Source organism: Prunus persica, chromosome G8 (assembly GCF_000346465.2).
Source record: "Prunus persica cultivar Lovell chromosome G8, Prunus_persica_NCBIv2, whole genome shotgun sequence".
Lineage (NCBI taxonomy): Eukaryota > Viridiplantae > Streptophyta > Magnoliopsida > Rosales > Rosaceae > Prunus > Prunus persica.
The window spans coordinates 14,994,560-15,017,384 of NC_034016.1; the positions used below are offsets into that span (position 1 = coordinate 14,994,560).

The window sequence follows — 22,825 nt, forward strand, 5'->3', positions numbered from 1 at the left end:
ATTTGATACTGGAACGCGGTATATGAATATGATCAGATATATTAAAGATACTGACAAATGCTCAAGGCAGGGGCTCCCTGACATTAAACGACCGAAAGTCATGTCATCCAGCATCACCCTTTCGAGGGACATTGTTTTCAAAGACAGAAGGCCTACAGCTTTACGATCATTATTAATATTATCGTCACCTGGTAGTATCTCCACGCGCTTTAGACTTAAGGAAGTTAAAGATTTTGCATCAAGAAGGGTTTGAATGGATAACTCACAGTAGGGCTGAAGATATCCAGTTAACCACAAATACTAAATTAATGAGGAGAGAGGAAAGTAGTAATCAAGAGTCACTATTCTGAGGATGAGAGTTTTCAATGATGGAAGGCTTATAGGATCATCATTATCGTTGTCAGCCCAGATTCTCCCGCACTCTATATTCAAATAAGTTAAAGATTTTGCATCAAGAAGAGTCTGCAGGGATATGTTATAATAGTGAAAGGAAAAGAATGAAGTTAATAACGACAAATAGTGAATGCAAGGGCAGCCTGAAATTAATGCGGAGAGAGACGCGGCTGTGAGGCTCACATCTCTGAGGGACAGAGTTTGCAATGAGGGCAGGCTTATAGGCTGATGGCTGTCCGATATGGTCACATTCTCCAAATTCAAAATAACTATAGGCTTTGCATTGAGAAGGTTCCACCTCCAGGATAAGCAATACCAATCACAGTGATATGTATTATTGATGTTGATATCCAACTCTGACTCTTCTTTTAACTGCAAAACTCAACCACTCTAGAACTTTCCGGAATTTGTCTTAAGTGCTCGTATTTCTTGGGGAACGCCAAACACCGGTCCAACAAATTGATAAACTTTGCATGCTGTAGTCTGTCGTCTGGCTTGTCTTCCTCGTCGAAATCTAAAACTGGGACTGATGACCACAGCCCTTCCCATTGCTTGCATAGATAGCTAATGCGGATGGCAAGTTTTGTGGGAAGGAATTGGAGGACGTGGTGGATTACAAGGACAGGTAAGTGAGGTATTGTGGCGGTGGCCATGGAGTTTTGCTTTCCCTTCAGATTATTCTTGTTTGTGTTTGGGTGATTTGGGGGATTTTTCTGTTAACCTAATAAGTTTCTTATGGCTTTATATACATGGGTCATCATAACACCGTAATTACAACCCTAACACCGTAATTACAGGGGGAATTATTCGCAACAATTCTAGAATCACTAGGAATCCTTCTAAGGTAAGAAATCAACTAATTACTAATTATTACATAATTATCGCAACATAAACCCTAGTACAGATGGATCCAATGGATTAGAGCTATCCACGTCAGCTAGGATAGGTTTTATGTTCGATTTTTTTTTCTTTCCCACCCCTAGACTAATGCTCTCTTGTTACCCAAACAAATCATCATCTCAACTCACATGGCATCTCCGAATCCTTGTCACCACAAGCTCTATTACAAGAGTTAAGTCAAAAGAAATTATATTAAGGCTTAATTACACTGCCAATGCCCCCTGAAACTTTGATCAGGTAAAAAAAAAAACTCAAATTTGCCCACTTTCATTCCTTGACCAAGGTTTGGTGACCCACTTTGCCTCCTGTCAACTCCATCCAAAAGTCTCTATTTGGTGATATTGAAAACTGCCATATATACCATGATCATTTTTAAAGTTCTTAACACTTTCAAATAAAATCTGCTTTAAAAATGCTCATGGTATATTATGATGCTTCTCTTACTTTGGTTAAATAGCTTATCTTGTTTTCAACAAACTTTAGAAGTTCTTCTGTTTCGTGCACTAGAGTACAAAAGCAACTAACTGGAAGGGATTAGTCAACAACCTTAGATCATGAAGTGGGAAAACTAATTTTAATTAACATTCTATTTATTCAAAAAAAATACGTAAATAAATATAGGGGATTTGGAGGACCTCCGAGGGATCGCAAATCTCACGAATTAATTCAAGAGAAGAGTAAATGTGTTCACCTCATTTGAAAAGGAGAGAAAATTATTGAAACAAGAACATTGCAATGTGTCTTCGAGAGCACTATAATAAACTGCGAGATGATATTAAAACTTGGGCTACTGAGTTTTCTTGTATACCAAGATACAAGAGTGCACCTTTAAAGAACTTTCCTCTTGTACTTGTACTCAGAAGTAATGTCAGAGTATTTCATTGATAGAAACTCTGCACAAGGTGCCAACCAAAATATGCCTCAAGTCACAATGTTTTGCACCTTTTTCAGAATTGATGATTACGTTAAGAGTTTTGACATTAGGTAATGGTGGAAGCCAGGTCCTTCTCAATTGTTTTGGAAAGATGAAAGCCTACAACATTCAGAATTGGAACAATTAACAGCACAAGCTGGAATAAAATACATACTAACTGAAAAACGATCATGATCAATGGATGTAGACTCACCTCAACATCCTCACGTATAGCGATAATTCCTTGAAACAATCAAATTTGGAATTCACCAAGAAGATATGAGGAAACCTCAAGGTTTATTGATAAAATTGGAATAACAAAGCATAACCCTAACCACAAGTAAAGTATGCATAAATACTTTTAGAAACCTTAGGAATAACAAAGGAATTAAAATAGGAAAATAACAAAGTTTCCAAAAACAGTAAAAACATTAAAATTGGATTTCAGGCTACTAAACTTTCTCGGATGCCCGAAAAAGCCCATGCATCATAGAAAAACAATGAGTTTTACTCATGATGTCGTTCCCTTTAAATCGACGGGCCATGGTTCCAATTCTGAGTTCAAGCCTAAATATGCAGTTTACCATATTTGCCTTTGTTCGCATGTCGCTCCAACTCCTCTTCGATTGGTTTCGCCATTTGTTCTACATCAATCATCATACTTTACCATCATACATATTACATATATACTGTTAAATATATACAGCCCATTACCTCACCCTCCTTTACTTGCTCTGGGACTAGAGGTCAGAGTATATTATTGATAGAGACTTAGGTCCCAACCAAAACAAAGAGTGCCTCAACTTAGAATCTTTTGCACCTCTTGGAGAACTGATGAACACTGTAAGAGTGTTGACAGTACGTAATGGTGGATCATAGAACTTTCTCATATTTTTTGGGAAGATAAGAGCCTACAGCATGCACAAACAAGATTCAAAAGGGAAATCATGATCAGTGTGGAAGAATTAATTGCAGCACAAGTTGGAATAGAATACAAAAAATTACAAAAGCAAAATCTATCAAAGCATATAAGCATGCAATGGATATTGTAGACTCACCTCAGCATCATCAATATATAGTGATATATTCTCGAAACTTTGAAATTTTTCAAGATAATATGCCAGTGAATAAAAATTTCTCCATTCAACATTGGAGCTGATTCTAGTAAAATACAACTTTGGAATATCAAGTGAGACATTCACAAGATGTTTGCAACCATGCAGTTGTAGTGTAAAGTTTGGGAGCGGCGGAGCACGAATGCTCAAATGTTTCAAGTTTTTGCAACCATCCAACCGTATACACTTAATCTGCCTTGGAGATTCTAAAACCAAGGTACAAGATTCAAGACTCTCAGCTCCACTGACTTGAACCACGTCTGAATTGAAAATTCCAACTTCGAAGGATTTGAGACTGGAGGAAGGTAGAATATGAGGTGAAATATTATAATGAGGGAAAAATATGGATACTGACAAATGCTCAAGGGAAGGGCTACTTGAAATTAATTGGGCGAAAGTCCCGTAATGCATGTTCACAGTTGTGAGGGACACTGTTTTCAAACAGGGAAGGCGGCCTATAAGAGGATCATTATTACTGTCATCCGTTATTAGGACGAACTCTAGATTCAAGGAGGTTAAATACTTTGCATCAAGAAGGGTCTGCATGGATATTACATAATAGTCGGAGGAAGAAGATGAAGTTAAGGACAAATACTGAATGCAAGGGCAGCCTGAAATCAATGAGGAGATCACAGACGAGACTTGGAGTCTCACTCTTGTTAGGGACAGAGTTTTCAATGAGGGCAGGCTTATAGGTTCACCCCCGTTCTCTATGGTCGCATTCTCCAAATTCAAACTAGTTATAGACTTTGCATTATGAAGGGGCGAGAGTAACGCAAAGTCAAGGAACGGGTGTGTATAGCTGAAGCTGATATCTAACTCTTTGACTCTTCTTTCAACTGCAAAAGCCAACCACTTGTTGAATTTGTATCTGTCTGCAAATAAACAGAACTTCATGTGAAGCCGGAATTTGTCTATGTGCTCGTATTTCTCATGAATTTCCAAACACCTGTCCACAAAATTGATGAACTTTGCATGTGGCATGTCCTCCTCCTCTTCGAAATCTAGTACTGGGACTGAACACCACAGCCCTGCCCATTGCTTGCAAAGAGAGCTCATGCGGATGGCATGTTTTGTGGGAAGGAATTGGAGAACGTGGTGGATTACAAGGACAGGTAAGTGAGGTATTGTGGCGGTGGCCATGGAGTTTTGCTTTCCCTTCAGATTATTCTTGTTTGTGTTTGGGTGATTTGGGATTTTTCTGGTAGCCATAATCGATTTCTTGTAGGGATTGTTAACCTAAGTTTCTTATGGCTTTATGTACATGGGTGATCATATATAGCCTCTCATCAATCAGGGAATTAATTAATTATAACAACTCTAGAATCACTAGGAAATCCTTCTAAGGTAAGAAATCAATTAATTACTAATTACTAGGAATCCTTCTAAGGTAACAATTATAACAATTCTAGAATCACTAGGAACTAATTACTAAGGTACTCCATGGCCATGGAATTTTCATCTTCTTTTTTTATCTTCTTATTTGGTTTTAGACGTGTTCTGTGTGTTTTTCTTTTCATAGCCATAATAGAAACAAACTTAAATTAACCCCCATACTTTTTCTTTTTAACGAGTTCAACCAAACAAAATTAAGGCGTAAACAGATAAATTCCGAGTTGTGTCATCTTCTATAATTTTTATAGTGCTTATGATTTTTTAATAAAGTATCTATTCCAACGACAAAAAAGAAAGAGACTAGACTTGTGGTTGTGTAGAAGTTGTGTCCAGATTTAGGTCCCGATATTGATTCAAAAACACAGACATATGCATCGAAGAACGTTCAATTTGCCGAGTATAAAAGTGTGCTTTTGATGTATGGCACGAGAACATTCATAGCATTATATTTTCTGCCACACAAATTGCAGTCACCAAACACCCTGTGTGAAAAGAAAAAGAAAAAGAAAACAAAGAGTGATAAAACCTACAATTTCGTTTCATCTTATATGAAACCAGTCTTCCAAAGAGTGATTAGGCTTTTCCTTTTTGAAAAGGGTATATAACAAGGATAAATTAAGAGATTACAATGCGTCCGAAAACGAAAGACACCAAGAGCATAGGAAATAAATTTCACCATCAGAGACCAGAATTTAGCAAAACTAACCAAATGTCTACTATAGACAACCACCAAAACTGAGCCAAATTGCACTATCAAAAGGATTCAAGACTGCAAAACGAAACTTTAACTGTTCCATTCAAGATGGCAAAATTACACGAAATTAGTGTCAAGCACTCGATAGAAGGGCACCGTGAAATTAAATTGGAGAAGGCCCGGCGACCAAAGTGCACAGTTTTGAGTGACAAAGTTTTCACAGATGGAAGGCTTATGGGATGAGATGTGCTGTCATCAGTTATTCTCAAACTCTCCAAATTTAAGGTTGTTATAGATTTTGCATTAAGAATGGTCTTGGATAGGCAATAGTATTTGAATTTAGGTTTTCTTGGAAGACTGATCTCTAACACTTTGACGCTTCTCTCAATTGCAAAGCTCAACCACTTTTCTATGTTTCTACTTTTCCCACGGTATCTCATGCGAAGCCTGAACTTATCCAAGCACTTGTCTTTCTCACGAAATTTCAAACACCCTCTTAAGAATTTAATGAACTTCTTCCGTCGAAGATTTTCGAGCTTTTCGTCGTTATCATAGGGCTCGCCCTCGTCAAAATCTAATACGGGGACCGAAGACCATACACCTTTCCATTGCTTAGAAAATATGCTCACGCTTACGGCAAGTGTAGTGGGAAGGTGTTGGAGGATTTGATCGATAACAAGGCCAGGAAAGCTAGGTATTGTGACGTCTTCTCGGTCACGATCGTGATCATCTTCCCTTGATTCATAGTACTCTAGGGTTTGGAGCTTTTTATTTGAATTTGTGTTTTCTATGGGAGTTTTTCTCTTGGTAGCCATGGTAGATTGAGCATGAATTTTGAATGTTCTGATGACTATAAGAAAAGGCTATTGTGTTTGTAATGGTAGAAAGGTAGGAGACTAAGCTCCAACTAGAAGTCTTTGAGTAATAAAAAACCAAACAGAAGAACAGAAGAACATATATTAATAAAAATTGTTAACTTATCAAAGAGAGAGAGAAGGTGTGTGTTAACATTACGCAATCAGAGAGAGAAGAGAGCAGAGAAAGGAAGAAAATGGAGAAGAGGAAGAACCAATAGGAGAGAGAAAGAAACCAAAGTAAGGAAGAAAGTGGCGAAGAGGAAGAAGCGCAGAAGGTAATGATTGATTGCCAAGGAAGAAAGCGTCAAAACTTACCTTTTTCGATAAGATTTTTTCTGGAAATTTGTAGAGAATATCTTGGGATTCTGCTGATATTTCGAGCAATAGTAAATGGATAATTAAATAAAAATGGATATTTATGTTTGACTTGGGTATGTTTTGTCAACAACTTTGTACGAGGTTTAAGCATTGACCTTTTCAAATAGGCAGACGTGTCGTGAAAGAGTCCTGTGTATAATAAATTAATAAAACGGAAACTTGGAAGTAAATCCTATAAGATATTATTTGAGTTCAAATTTAATAAAAATTTCTGACTCCTATTACGATATTATTTTTCAAAAAGAAAAAAAAGGGATTTCCTACTCCTACAAGGATTCTAGCCTTATAAATAAGACCTCCTCTATCTCTTCTCTCCAATATCGTCATTCATTCACAATGGCTTACAAGGGAGAAGCACGCAGCCGCAACAAGCCAAACACAAACACAAGGCTGCGGAAAAAAAAAATTGTGGAGACAAAAGCCATGGCCTCAACAAGACCTTATAATTACTTACCCGGCCTCATTATCTACCATATCCTCCAACTCCTTCCCACAAAACTTGCAGCCCAGGCTAGCTTTGTTTCCAAGCAATGGGCAGAGGCATGGTCCTCGATCCCGGTGTTCGATTTCAAGGAGGGCGATCCATACAATCATGACGGAAAATTCAAGCTCCGAATGAGGTACCAGGGAGATGCGAAAGTCCTAGATGCATGGTTGAGATCTGCAGTTGAGAGAAGCGTGAAAGAGTTAGATATAAGCCTTCGAAACGTACCGACCGTCAAACCCTACTGCTTGCCCCAAACCCTTTTTGATGCAAAGCTTTTAACCACTCTCAGTTTGGAGGATGTGAGAATAGAGGACAATGATGATCAGCCTATAAGCTTACCATCTCTAAAATCCATGTCCTTCAAAATGGTGGACTTCGAGGGCATGGCACTTTCCAACCTAATTTCAGGCTGCCCTTGGATCGAGCATTTGTCCTTAAATTTATGTGACCTCGGCTCCTGGACATGGAAATTCAAAATTTCAAGTCCGACTCTCAAATCCTTCGAAATTTTCGATTGCTATTCTCGCCACATTGAAGTTGAAGCCAAGAATCTCGAGTCTTTTAAATTTGATTCGGACTTTGAATTGCTTGAGAGCATGGCATTGTTTGATTGCACCAACATGAAATGCATTAACATTTTCAGCCAGCATCTTCAACACCTTATATTATATGCATTGTGCCAAAACAGTGTCGAGGCAACAATTAACACTCCAAATTTACATTCTTTTGATTTTAGTGGATATTTGATGGCTAACGTTTCCATGGCTCCATTGAAATTTTTGTCGGATGCAACACTCATACTTCTGGATCACATCAGAGGACCCACCTTCAGCTTGCCGTTGAATCATTTTTCTACTTTGAGAGACTATCTTGAACACTTTGATTGCTCCAAAAAATTGGAACTATACATTCACGATGCTGAGGTATTTATACACACATCCAAAAATTTCATTTTAGCAATAAATCTATACATTTTTTTTAATTAATATATTTTTTGGTGTTTAATTGTGTAGGGTGTCATGTTTCCAGAAGATTTTAGAGAGGCCTTCCCTTCACCATTACCAAATCTCAAGCATCTCAACATAGTCATGAATTCTGCAGTAGAGGGGATACAGTCTGAGTTGATGGAGTCCTTGCATTGGATGGCACCTTCTGTAGAGAACCCATCAATAGAATCCCTAAGTAGAACAAATTCGTCCAGTACAATTACAGGAAAATAAATTGTATTAATTTATTTTTTTTAACACCAAATAAATTGTATTTATTTATTTTAATACCAAATAAATTGTATTAATTGAAGGTGTATAGTAATTTACAATAAATATAAATATAAATAAAATTCTTGTTTCCATCCAATTTGTTGAAAGTCCTGGGTTCAAGATGTAAGACAATATGTTTTCGTTGTTTCACTTCAAATCTCATGGAAGTTCTTAGTATATTATGACTCCTCTCAATAGGAAAAGTCTTTTTAAAAAACCAAACAAACTAAAAACCAATTAATACATTTAACCAAATTAAATGCATTTTGATAACAAATACATTTTGATATAATCATCCATCCTGTGAATCAAATATTGTGTGAGCTCTGTTGCACCGATACGGAAGTTTTTGGGGTATGCTCGTATCCGATACATCAAAGGGGTAAAAGCGAAAACATTTTGAAAATTTGGGGGTGATTTTGAAAGTTATTGAATATTTGGGTTTAAAATGTAAACTTAAAACTTCAAAGGAGAACAGAACTGTGCCAAAAAATGTAATAATGACCCTGCCTCTGTCGAGATGCTAGCTACGTCTTTTGGGCGAGCGATTCAGACGGCAACCAAAAAAGGAGGAGGAAGAAGGAAGAGAGAGAACCCACCAGCAATCGCCGTCGCACCCGTCGCCATCGCCGTCGCACCTATCGCCATTGGCATCTCAGATTCATTTGGTTGGGTGGGTTTCTTACGCAGCTTAAGGTTTTCTTCTTATTCTTTCAATAAGCTGCTGTGCTGTTAATTAGATAATAGGTATATGGGTAATATTGGGGTTAATTTGTTTATGTTCTTTGATAAGCTGTTGTGTGGTTAATTTGTGAAGTTGGAATTGTCGAAATATCAATTTTATGCCCTAATATTCTCATCTGTTGTAGTTTGTATGATTTTGAATGTTTTTGGATTTAATTGTGTTCTGTATTATGTCTTTCTTGAAATTAATCAACTTGGATTTCAATTTATAGGGCAAACCCAATCCTATTTAACTCAGATAATTAAAATGAAGAAACCTCGAGGCACAATCTCCACATCAAGCAAAATAAAGTTCGAAGAATCCGAATCTTCGTCTTCATCCGAAGATGTAAGTAATCAAAAGTAAATTTTTTTTTTTTTTTTATTGCTATTATAATTCTTATTGTTGTGAAGAAGAATCAATTTTTGCATTTGATTTTCATTATTTTTTATATTTAAAATAGGAGAAGGAGATAGAGCAGGAGCTCGCAGATGTGACATTTGGAGAACTGCAAAAGGCACGCTCAAATGGGTCACATTTAGTGCACCCAAAGCCCAAAGAAGAGAAGAAGGGTGGCCGGGCAAACAAGAACCGGTAATTTGAGCATACATTAGATTGTTTCCCTTTGGTTTTTGTTCAGTTTTTCATAATGCAATTGAAGAGCTGAATATGTGTGTGTATGTTTGCTTTTGAAGGCCAATGGAGGTTGGTTGCGAGAAGCCTGTTACAAGATTTCGAGAGATCATTCAAGGTTCGAAAAAGGTGAGCTTTTGATATAAAGATGTTCTGCATTGTGATTTTATGACTTAATTAAGATTCAATTTGCGGTACGCCTATTGTGTTCCTATTGGGTTCCAAAGGTTTTCATGAGAAAATATTGATAACTTAAATAGTTTACTATGACAAAAATTGACTATAAATAACTGTAGCTTGTTTCTTGTTTTGTGTTTTTATGTTTTTTCTATGACCTACTTGGAATCAAAACCTGGTGTGTTATTAAGCATGACATAGGGGGATTATGGTTTTTAGTATTTGATGTGGATTTTATTCTTAGAATTCATTTCTCCTAGAGAAGTTCTTTTTGTATCAAAGTAATGTTAAAGCGAGAAAGTGGATGAGCAAAGTTGTGAGTAGTCAATCTATGATTAGAGCCAGGTATTTCCATACCTAGGCAATCATCTTATTAAGACAACTAATGGAGTATTGGAGTAAAGCAGAAGGCTTACATGTACTTCGTTTAGTGTAGAGCTTGAACAATTCAATCAGTGTACTTCCGTTGAAATTATTTCTTGCTATGTTCAGGTGGTACGTGACCCACGTTTTGAATCTTTATGTGGAACACTGGATGTTGACGGGTAGGCTTCTCTCTCTCTCTTCCCCCCTATTTGTGGTGTGTGTATAGATTACTTTATTTGGGCTTCTCTCTTTTTATGAAAGATGAGTTGCTACTTCTGGCTTCAACAAAATTTATGTTATTTAGAAAATAGAAAAGATAACCTGCAGTCAACAGGTTTAGGAAGAGATATGACTTTCTATTTGCAAACGAGCTTCCTGCCGAGAGAGGGGTAAAATTTCTTAAATATGTCATGTCTTCAGTTTCATCTCTACATGTTTATTATTTTTCTCTGATTTTTGTTTTGCATATGGCAGGAACTGCAGAAGCAAGTGAAGAAATCCAAGGACCCAGAAGTCATTGAAGAACTAAAGAAACGCATATCTTGGATCATAAGTGCTTGCCTTCAAAAATGTATATCTGATAGATTCCCTCTTTTATCTGTCCTTGCTATATATTCCTTTTAACTCTCTATTTTGCTTGAAAGAAAAATTAGAGAAACTGGCTCTGTCACTATTCAGTTTTCTTCATTGTTGTGTCTTTTCAGGATAAACAGCTCAAATCTGAGTCAGCCAAGCGCACTGTAGCTGCAATACTGGCCGAGCACAAGCAAAAAGAGAGAAAAGCAGCAAAGCAAGGGAAACAACCCTTTTTTCTTAAGAAATGTAATACTTTCTTGCTCTCTCTCCATCTCTGTGTGCATGTGCATGTGTGTTTTGTTTCAATAGTCTATATTTCTGGATAGTACTTGGCAGATGCAAGAAAAAGCAAAATATTTTAGATTCATTATACGAGGAATTCTAGACCCCTTGACAAGAGAACCCCAAGATCTTATCATCTGATGATTCGAATCCCAATTGTACTTTTTTAACATTTTTAATTATTTGCAGCTGAGATCCGAAAGAAACGACTTATAGAAAAGTATAAACAACTCAAGGTACAGATTTTTGTTTCGTAATGATGTTCAAAATACCTTGTTGGGACTAGTACTTAGTCATCATGGCTTTGGCAACTAACGTAATTTTTTTTTAAATGATCAGGGATCGAGCAAGCTTGAAGCCTTCATCGAGAAAAGGCGCAGGAAGAATGCTGCAAAGGACCACATATACATGCCATACCGTAGGCCTGACAACACTGAGCAACAAATGTAATGACTTCACTTGGTTCTGGAGAAGCAGAGTAAATTCTCTCATTAGCTGAGTGGCATTGGGAGACTACTGGGTAGTGACATGGTGAGTTTGCTTGGAAAGCTGCAAATTTCAGTAAATTTTGAAGAAAAGCACCCAAAATAATATTTTTTTTTTACTATTTGGAATTTAGTTGTCAAATTTGGATGTGGGTGGCAAGAGTACCTCAAATGATCTTTTTCTTATTCGTAGCTGCTATATTTGCTCACTATTTCATTCTTTTAAATGCAATAGTGAAACAATTTTTTTTATAAAAAAAATCAAATAAACTCTCACCCTCTCTCTTCCCCACCCAGCCAACCCCAGAGCTCTGAGGAAGGTAGGAGCCTTGCTGCAGCTGGGAGAACTAGTACTAGTGGGCATACAAAGAGTTGTGTCAGAGGCCATTGGAGACATGCTGAAGATCAAAGCTGAAAGAACTTGTGGCCCAATATGGTCCTCAAAAGTGGAACCTAATAGCTGAGCATCTTGATGGCAGAGGGACACACAATATTGCAGATTACAATCATCACTCAAGACCCAACAACCCATCACCATTTCATCTGCCAAATACAACTCCATTCACATAGCAAAAATCCATAACAGTTTCATCTCCCCACGAAAGTAACTCGGAAATATCACTTTATTTCTTTTCCCATGTTTGTTTTGAGTAAGTAATGGAAGACAAATTTTCTTTAGTTTCCCAATTGTACCCCTATTAAAAATATGAAAAATATATTAATTTTATTAAACTTTCTAATTTAATTATTAAACATTACACCAATGTCCTATTGATAGTCCGAATATGCAAAATTTCAGTTTATGGCCTTTGGTGTTGGATTAGTTCTTTCTTGTCACTAGTCAGTTTTTTGTGCTTTAAAAAAAAAAAGCATAGGACTTCTTCAGCTGATCAATACAATTTGCTGGAATTGGGTGTATTCTTATCGAAAAGCAGTCCATATGCAGCTACAACAGTTCATCTACATATGAATTTAAAAAAATATATATTATACTTTAAAAAAGACTAATCAGCATGCATAAAATAAAAAATAATAGAATTGACTTCAACATCTCAACATCTAAACATCATCAACATTCTAAAAACATGGCTTTATATGAATTAAACATAAAGCAGTTAATCTGCATCTCTCAAACTGCATATACAGCTAGCAGAAAAATGAATCACAATCACACAATTCAGAAGACAAAACCAACTGAAACATCCTCAACATTCTAAAAACTAGACTTTATATTTATTATCCTCATATTGATTTCATATAAAACAAGACTTCATACATGATTTTAACATAAAACAGTTCCTCAAGCTACATATGCAGCTAGCACACCATTAAATCACAAAAAAAAAAAAAAAAAAAATTCAGAAAACAAAACCAATGCCAACATTATCAGCATTTTAACAGCAAATATGAATTAATCACAAAGCAGTTTGAGAAACTGCATATGCATTTCATAAAATTGTTTTTCAAAATCCATATGCAACTAGCATACTAATAAAACTATTCATCAAAATGCCTCTACAACCAACAGATCGATTGAAGTTTCTCACTCACAATCACAAGATTCTAAACAAAAAACCAAGTACTACAACATCATCAACAGTTCCTTAAAATGCATCTACATATGCATCTAAAATTCAAAATTCAATTTTAGCCCAGCCAAGCTTAAGTCATCACCTACAATCCAAAATATTGCACTAAAACATTTCAAAAAGATAGTTCCTAACATGAGATTCATTCAAATTGCAGAATTGAAAACCATTTCTAATACTGGTGAAGAAGTTTCTTAACCCATTGTATCTTTAAATTATCTAGTAAAGTGAACAAGAGGTCAATTTTTGCGTCATCACTGATAATTGCAGCAGCAGCATCAATGACATCCATATCACTCAAACCTTGAATTTTCTGAAGCTCATCAACAATTTTGGCTCTCGCTCTGATGTTGCATTCTCACTCATTAGAACACATTTCATAGTCTCCAAATGAGTCTTGGTCATGTCCACAAAAGATCGAAGTGTGCTAGCCATATCTCCTATAGTGTGCGACCAACTGTCATTTCGTGCCCGTTTATTGGGACGAGTCGAAGGAGGGCATATAGGAGTTTGGGTAGTAGGGGAAGAAAAATTGATGTCATCTAGGCCATCTCCTTCAAAGTTAAAAGTATTATTATCAGTAAGATCTTCAATCACTTCTGCAGGACCTTCAGCTCCTTTGCCATTTGCTCGATCTTTCCCAAAAACTTCCACTAGAGTATCATAATGAGGAAATTGTTTGTTTCTTAATCTTTTCGCAGAATTATGGACCTTTTTTTTTTTTTTTTTTTTTTCATTTTCCATGAAATTAGATGCCAATATATATATAATAATAATAATTGACGATGACAATTATGAATACAATTTGGCTTACCTTAACCCAATCATCAAAGACTTGTTTCTCGCATACCACCATTTTTTCTTCATCATTCCATGCAAAATCACTTGAGTTGGTGAGCATGTCAGAGATAGCTAGTGTTTGTTTCTTTAATGCTGGCCTTACTTTCCCATGGGAAGGGAAAGTAAAACCCAAGGAGGAAAGATGTCATCACTTTCCCTCCTACTTTCCCATGTCCCAGGCAATGATTTCTCATGCCTAACTTACCAAACATGGGAAAGCAATTGCTTTCCTATCCCCAAGATTCCTTTCCCATGAACCAAACGAGGCATAAGGGAGAAGGAGATGGTTGGGCGATTCTTTGAGCGGCAACATTGTTTTTAATTACTTTTTTTTTATAACTATTTTTAAATACAAGGAATTATTATTACTGTTTTGCCCATATAGGACATCATTAAAAAAAGGGATCCCATGTTTGACACATCAGCATTTAATAGACTTAATAACGGTTTGTGTAACGGAGTGTGTAAATTGTAAGTTTTCCAGGGGTTTAAGTATGTACTTGTGAACTTGAAAATGAGTTTGGTGGGTCTTTTACCTTATAATTACAAACTTAAAGTATGGTGACCCTTAGAAAGACATAATTCTATATGTATATAAAGAGCTTCAATTGAGGGATCTCTCAAATAATTATTTGAGGGACACTCTTATAGGGCCCACTCTGTATTATATTTCACTAATCCAAACCATCTATTTTGTAGATATTCATTCAAATATCATCTTTATAATTGAATCCGATATCATTTGACCACTCAATTGAATTATTGAAATTTTAGTACTTTCTTGAAGCACTGTGTTCATTGATTTTGTAGAACACAATTGGATGTCGAAACTGTTTCCGATTTATCTAATTTTTTGCAAGGATGATATATAAATATAGACTTTAAAAAAAAAATAACGGTTTTGGATCATTGAAAAAAAAATTCGATAGAGACCCTAAAGAGTGTCCCTCAAATAAAATTATTTGAGGTAACCCCCAATATATAGTGAGTTTAGCCAAAAGCTAAGATCAGTAACCTCAATTAAAACTAATCCTAATTAAGAATGAATCCAAAATTTCCTATAAATTATATGGTTTTCTGTTTGCAGGGAAACAATAAGGTGTATGGAAATGATTGCTAGGAGAGTAGTTAAGGAGTTAATATTCATGTTAATCACTGTGACTACGATTATTCAATCACTCTCAGTGGTTGTAGAAAATGATGACCCTTTTCATTATTCTCCACATTCCCATCATATTTTCTCCAAACTCACTTCTCTTAGTTTAGACTTTTATTAATGGGAACCAAGTGTTTTCCGTGTTTCTTTCATGCAACACTTCTATTATGTGCTTCTTTAAAAACCACCTCAAATGCTTTTGAATCCCACCAAAGCACGCCTAGATTATTTGGAAACAGCTTTTAAAACACTCCTTAGTATTTGTACTAATTTAAAACGGCTTTTGACAGCTCCAAAAACACTCCAAAACGTTCCCTAAATTATGTAAATCATTCTTCATCATAAATGTTTTGCATCCTAAAATTAAGGTGGGTATTAACAGGTGTTAATCATGTTTTATTAAAAACTGTCAAATTAGAGGACCCTACTCGTTTTGTCCACAACCAGCCGGGCTAATTAGAGCATGTCCATTCATTGTTCAGTACGCTTAATCTTTTTGACTCCAATATTAAAATAATCAAATCTAGAATAAAATGTTTTCATTTTCCTTCCCTTCGGATAATCCACTAATTTTTTTAGTGCAGTCCTAACCCTATTCCCACGTGCTAATAAAAAAAACGTGGAATTCGTGCTCCCAATTATTTTACTCCCGAAAAGAAAAGCGCACATGTTGTATTCTCACAAATCACCTGAATGTTTTCGCTTCCAGTACACGTGGCAGTATGTGGTAGGGCTTTCAGAATATTGTGAACGCGCATGCTATATTTGATCCAAGCTGATTGGTACGTGTGGATCCCACAAACAAAATTAGACTATAAAAATAATACTAATTTTTGTTCAATTTTACATTGGGAACAAATTATGCAACATAAATGTGATTTGCTTCTAAAATTGATCACATAAATGTTAAATGAAGAACAGACGAACTTGTTTTAGACACGTACAAAGCTACAATTTTGTCTAGAAAAAAAAATAAAAAAATATGCAATTTTATGTAATTTATGCCTGAAAATAAATTGGGCTCAAGCGCTTTGAGCATTTCCAGAATCCGAGGAATGATCAGTGGCAAAATCCATCATCCTCATCCACTGTTGGATTTCGTCTTCTCCAATCATTTCCCAGAATTCCTTTTCCTTTTCCTTTCCCTTCCCAATTTCCGTCATTTCAATTTCCCGAGAAAATTCGTTGCTTGTCTCTTGCTCTGTAACTACCGGCTGGGGCTGTGCGGGCTGTGCTGGATTGGTTTCCTGGGTCAACAATGTGGTGTCGGGAAATGGAAAATTGAGCTTTGCTCTGGGTCCACGGAACTCGATCGCGGCCTTGTCGTAGGCCCGGGCAGCCTCCTCCGCCGTCGTGAATGTGCCGAGCCAGACCCGAGTCGCCCGTCTCGGGTCTCGAATTTCCGCAGCCCATTTACCCCAAGGCCTCTGCCTCACTCCCCTGTAGTTCTTCTTCACCCTCTTCTTGGGCCCCTTTTTGTTATTGTTTCCCTTTTCCTCCGGAGCTGGTGGCGGGAAAAAATTGCACCCTAGACAGCCCTTAATTTTGCACACGTTGCAGGTGTCCAAATCGGACTGTGTCAATAGGGCGTCGCTGTAGCAGCTACTGCCAGTTGCGCCCTGGTAGGAAGTGGCGGCGCATTGTAGTGGGGGGAGGAGGGAATTGAAGTCCATGGAGGCGGAGGTGGCGGTGCCAGCGACGACGTTGCGAAGCGCGGAGACGATGACGGTGAACTCTTGGTCTTGGGTGAGGCGGCGAGGCGGCAGCGGCATCGGAGGCTCAGCCGGGTGGATGGACTGGGGGTCGTTGAGCTTGGGTCGCTTGTAGGAGGATCGCATGTTGTCGTCGTAAGAGAAGAGAAGAGAGAAGGAGATAGTGTTGTGTGTAGTGAGAAAGTGTTTGAAAATTTTTGCGTTGGAGTGGAGAGAGAGAGAGTGGTGGGCGTTTATATACGAAGGGATAGGGTGACGTGGGCAACAGCTGTCACACCGTTCAAACACGCAGTGTGGTCGCACACGTGGGGAATTTTGTGGGTGTTGTTTGTGTTTTTCTATATGCGATGCGGAGTAAAGTGGAAGTGTACAAGTGTCCGAACTGGACGGACTCTCTTCGGTTAACATGTGGGCTGACGCTCACACGCGCCGTTTTAACAGCGGAAGGTGACCTGGGCTTTATGACATCTAAGGATAGGGACACGTGGCAGTTGGAGAAGTAGACGGGTTCCGCTATGGGACAGGGTTGAAGTTTCCTTTTGATCAACGACCAACATACACGTTAATGATTACGTCATCATCGCAGACAAATGAAAATCCTGACGTGTTGTCCCTTGCTAGATTTTAAGGATGAACTTATTCAACAGTACTTGAGTCAACATGGAAACTTCGGAAGTTTTTTAGAACACTGCTTAATCTTTTTCATAGAACATAGCTTGATTATTTTTTATACAAAAATTACAACATGTCACATATGCACAGTTACAATTATAATGAAATGTAAACCAAAGAAGATTGGTAAAATTCAAGGATATTTGATTGATAATAAATTGAACTGTTACAAATGCAATGATACGAGTTAGTTTAAATTAAAATTTTAAAAAAACTTTAAAATTGTAGGAAACCCTAAGTTCCAAAATATTTCTAAATTTAGCTAATAAAAATTATATCTAAAATTATATTAGGAAAATAATATCCTACTAGATAAGTTATTAATGTAAAATAAAACATATGCTTAATATCAATTTATGAACAGCAAACTTTGTTGTTTCTGAAGTTACAACAAATTATTTCAATTTTTTTGGAAAATAAATTGCGAGTAGGCCTGAAATAGTAGAAAACCCAACCCTATAGGAACTCTATAAATAAATAAAAATTCCGAACCCCATTTTCAAAAACAAAAGAACACTCCAAAAGCATATAAATTACAACACTGTCACCAACTTTTCATAAGAAAAACTCACAATGAAGCCCATCCCACGTTTTATTAAAAATAAACCAAATTAAGACAATTGGTGGGCTTTTTCCTCTAAATCTAACCCATATGGTGGTCTTTTTTCTCTAAATTTAACTCAGTTGACAAGATGTGGACTTCTTTCTCTAAATTTCATGACACAAGAACAAAATGGAATATCATATATAGGGGCTAGTATTAATGAATACATGATAAGTGGCTAATTTTGAATATTTTTATCCAAATTCGATTATCATGGTCTTTGTATAATATTCATAGTAGAATCGGGTAAAAATTGCTATTTCCACCCCTTGTTCTATTTCTCCACCCACCTTATCTCCAAAATTTTATATACAAATTTATCCCTTTGTAAAATGACTTTTAAAGACTTAAAGTAAAAACCTCAACCTTAAAATAAAAACTCAATTTCATAAGAATTAAAAAAGAAAAAGAAAAATCCCTAATTAATAAGCATTCCAATGATGATGTTTAGCCAATATTAAAAGAATGGTAAATTTTATATTTGAGCTGATGGCGTATTGCAAGTACAACCAACTCAAAAGTCTTCATTGATAAGTGATTGGATTGCGTTAATACGATGACGTAAGCAACTTTTTTAATTTTGTTTGATTTTATTTTTTTATTTGGAGATGGACTTAAAGCAACTTTATATACAACCTGGAACTTTTCAACATGAAAAAAGAAACACGGGTGTCCACATCACAGATAGTCTTGGCATTTCACACAACACGCGGTTAGAAGAAAGCCTTCAAGCGCCAGCTGAACTCTCATTGTCATCTCGGAGGTCACTCTCTCTCCGTCCACTCGACTGCCAAAGGTTAAGACAAGACAGACAGACAGACATACCCCACCAAAACTTTCAACATTCATTGCTGAATTGGATTTGCCTTCAAAAAGTAAAGTTCTCAAACTTCCATCCCCGTACACTAAAGTGTGTGTGGGACCACTCCTTCCTGAGGTGTGTGTGTGTGTGTGATCGCACACAAGAATCTCTCACATTCAACACTCATTCATTTCTTTCTAGTTTTCTTTAACCATGCGTGGTAAAATGATTATCAATGTACACCTGTTTTGGCGCCCGTTATCAATGTCAATCACGATTGAGATTTTCCTCTATCTAAAAGCTGCAATTTAATCGGATGGCTGCACTCAATTTTGATCGAGTTTGGTAATGGGCGCCAACACATGTGTATGATTGATAATTTTTCTGCAACAAGGTCTAGATTTAAAGCATGATGTTACACAAACTAGTGGATCCATTAAAAGTTCGATCTCAAATTTTCATGAGATTTCGTATTGAATGGGAGTAAGCTGTTCGATAAAATACCTTAAAGAAGACTAAGGCAGGGCAAGGAGGGCAACCTCTAATTTGTACATGGATATGTTTATATGATGCGTTTTTTAATATTTAAGAGTCGATTGATCTTCACTATTAGTAGTTCTTGCTTTAGAAAGAAAATTCATGAATCTACCACTGACTATACATATAATATTTGGCCTTTTAAAAAAATATATAATAATTCACTAGTGAAATGTTGTGTGTTGGACTTCCTCTTCCCACACTATTGCTTGTAAAGAAAAAAAAAATTAAAAAAACTTACGGATTCATAACAGGGGCTGAAAGGTATTTTACATGGTAGCAAGAGTACTGCTCATAAGTTACTGGCATGTTAAAAAGACAACAACTGAATTGGGTCTGGACCGCACTCGAAGACCATGTCTGATGTCAGTGGCCTTGTCAGCTATGGATTAGACATTTCCTGAACGATACTGGGAAATCAGTGTATAAAACTCGCTTCCCATCAAATCCCATGTCTCCTTGGAATCAAAGCATCTAACACATTTTCTGCACACCATTCACAATCTGCAATGAACAGAGAGATCTTCCAGAAGTAGCACGTGGTAGATTAGTATGTGCCCCATTTTCTTGTCGAAATTGTCTGTGCAAGTGTTATTTTGTATAAGGTTTTTCTTTCCGGTAACATAATGTAGGAGTAAATTTTCAGCATTCTCGTCGTCCACCACACGTCTATAACTTGTGTGGATTAGTAACACCACGGTCACATTGAAAAATTTCTCTGTAATATCAGGTTATCATGTAACACTTTCCGTTCCATAAAATGTCTCCATATTTCCATTCCCTGGATGTAGGCATATCCTTGCATGACTTGATCTGAAGGAAATGGAAGATGTTAATTAGATGGACTGCAACTTGAGCTCAAAACGGCTCATGGGCATCAATGCGTGACTTGGGATGTTAAAGTAGACTCTTGAAAATAGTGAATTTGTGAAGTTCATTGGCATTTTAAGGCCAGTTTTCCTTTATAGAAAATGGAGTGTCAGAACAAACCCCATACACTCAAGATCCTTAACTTTTGGAGCAATATTAGCTTAAACACAAGATAACAGCTTCAGTTGCTAAAAGCTAGTACTTATTTGAATCTTCAAGACGCATAATCTGAACCCCATTCCAAGAATCTGAATCCAGCTACATAGACATCTTAAACTGTTCTAGTCAGATATAGACTCAGGCAAATAGTACAACTGCACTGCAAAAATTTCGAACTAGTTCATTCCAGTTCCACAGAGATGAGATCAACAATACCTCATTCCTTTTTCTCCCACACGGCGTAATCCTTTCCAGAAGTCCCAATTTTGAAGGCGGGAGGCACTAGCTTCCCAATGTCAAGCCTTGGACCAATCTTGACTATGATTTTCTCATCGATGGAAGCTACATAGAAGTCTGCATCAGCAGATTGAATGCGCAAGGCACTGTCGGTGAGGCAAATTAGATCCCGTTCGTGGATCTGATTGCAGTGAGTTTAGTGAACTCCTCTTTCAGACCCCAGTCAAAAGAAGTGGTCATAAAACGGTGACAAAAATAATCAGATAAACAAAGTTGAAGTATGGGCCATAACCATCAAGTCTAAATAGGTTCACTAGGGAAACAGAAAGACCTCAAATACTAGGCGGTGAGAAAATGCTTAATCTGGCAACAATATCACATTATTTCATATTTATATGTATTGGAAAGCAAGTTCATGCTGAGTCTTCACCTAATTTATATGTAGTCAAATGAACTTTTCTATCCAAACATCCTGAATCTAGTAAATACCATAATGAGAATTCCAGGACATCCTTAATCTCATTTTATAGTCAGCTAAAAGAGCATTTGTCAAGCACTTATGAAACAGAAACATGGCAGTTTTCTTGCTTGAGAAATAGAGTAAATTAAATTCCAAGAACTTACAATTGATGGGATCCCTGGATGAGTAAGAATGTAGGCATATCCGTGCATGACCTTATCCGAGAGCTCCACCCACTGAACCCAATTTCAGTCTTTAATCAATTCATCCAATCCGAAAGCTCTTTCTGGACTTTTGTGTTTTTGTGGTCAGTATCAGGGGCAGCATTGTAGTCAGCTCCAGTGTCATGGTTCCCCTTGCCATTAGAATATTGTGTGTCGTCGCTGCAAATAAGAGAGGGGCTTTAATCATTCCTGTATCCCACTATCATGTAATTATCAGTGACTTCAATTCATCTTGGCTTCAATATTTTGATGCATTGAGATCATAGAGCCTTCAGGCATGTATCCTTAGAAAAAGGAAATATACGAGATGAATGCTCAATATACAAAAAATTCTCCTATGACAGTCATACAATTACTGCTATGGCTAAAGACTAAGCTTTCAAGAGTGGAATAATTTTGGATCAAAGTCTTGTAGCAGACTTGCGTGCTAGTTCTGCGATCATCTTTGAGCTTAACAACTTTAAATGACATGTGGTTTGCACAACTGACAAGGTTCAAGAGAGAGTTTTCGGACAGGTAAATACCTTCAAGTGAAATCGCATCAGAAGGTGGAGGAAGCCAAACATGTGTAATCCCGGAAGTAGCTAGTTGAGGTACAGAATGTCTTAAAGAGTTGTACCATCCTCCTTTCTTGCTTGATTCCCAATTGAATCCCTGATCATCAGCCCCCCGAAAATACATTAGTCCTACAGAGAAAGACAGAGAGACAGAGAGACAGAGAGAGGTTATATATTACTATAAATACCTGAAATAGGATCTGGGAAGCACTGAAATCTGACCGTTTTGGTAAGTGATTAAAACCTGTTTATACCCAGAGACATGAAACCTGGACTGTTTTGGTAAGTGGGTGTCCTGACTGTCATTCAACGCGGATTGTGGACCATTAGAGACATGCCTTAAAATGCTAATTCCGCTGCTGTCTATGGTGCGGTTGACATTAACTTGTCCCAGCTAATTGCAATGATGGATAATTGGAGATGGAGGCACTTGTTCTTTGCTAAGGAACAACAAGAAATAAATAAGGTCATGTTAGGCTAAGTTTTGTTGTAACACCCCGACTCCAACTTAAATGTTTATTCTAATTGATTTAAATAAAATTACGAATTTACCCTTGGGGTAGGGGTAAATTGGTCACTTTATTCTTCGGAAGGATTTTGGGACCGTGGATGGTATTTCTGGGTAGGTGGTACTGAGACAAATTCGTAGACATGCGGTAGGCTTGAATCGGAGTTGTAACGAAAAAGTTACGGGCAAAACATTGTCAGCAGCAAACTTGTAAATATTTCAAAAAGGGATAGAGTAAAAATCAGATTTTTCCAGTTTTACCTC

The 22,825-nt window shown here is 37.0% G+C and overlaps 4 protein-coding genes and 1 pseudogene across 5 annotated transcripts; 2 read left to right on the forward strand and 3 right to left on the reverse strand.

The window, feature by feature from the left end:
- On the reverse strand, nt 5,470-6,225 carry LOC18768667 (F-box/FBD/LRR-repeat protein At5g22700). The gene has a single exon (XM_007199213.1). The coding sequence runs from the start codon at nt 6,223-6,225 to the stop codon at nt 5,470-5,472; it is 756 nt and encodes a 251-aa protein (XP_007199275.1).
- LOC18768207 (putative F-box/LRR-repeat protein At5g02700) lies at nt 6,842-8,352 on the forward strand. Its single transcript, XM_007200618.2, has 2 exons — nt 6,842-8,055; nt 8,146-8,352. The coding sequence occupies exons 1-2, from the start codon at nt 6,982-6,984 to the stop codon at nt 8,350-8,352; spliced, it is 1,281 nt and encodes a 426-aa protein (XP_007200680.2). The 5' UTR covers nt 6,842-6,981.
- LOC18767805 (rRNA biogenesis protein rrp36) lies at nt 8,885-12,442 on the forward strand. Of its 2 annotated transcripts, none has more exons than XM_020569535.1 (11): nt 8,885-9,087; nt 9,348-9,463; nt 9,579-9,709; nt 9,811-9,877; nt 10,418-10,470; nt 10,626-10,680; nt 10,766-10,840; nt 10,996-11,113; nt 11,339-11,385; nt 11,489-11,680; nt 11,932-12,442. In XM_020569535.1, the coding sequence occupies exons 2-10, from the start codon at nt 9,383-9,385 to the stop codon at nt 11,597-11,599; spliced, it is 738 nt and encodes a 245-aa protein (XP_020425124.1). In that variant the 5' UTR covers nt 8,885-9,087; nt 9,348-9,382; the 3' UTR covers nt 11,600-11,680; nt 11,932-12,442. The 2 variants fall into 2 exon arrangements, with proteins under 2 accessions (XP_020425124.1, XP_020425123.1); XM_020569534.1 differs by having other exon boundaries at nt 8,885-9,064.
- LOC18768424 (ethylene-responsive transcription factor ERF109) lies at nt 15,982-17,161 on the reverse strand. Its single transcript, XM_007199245.2, has one exon. The coding sequence runs from the start codon at nt 17,055-17,057 to the stop codon at nt 16,242-16,244; it is 816 nt and encodes a 271-aa protein (XP_007199307.1). The 5' UTR covers nt 17,058-17,161; the 3' UTR covers nt 15,982-16,241.
- LOC109950703 lies at nt 19,776-22,788 on the reverse strand (annotated as a pseudogene).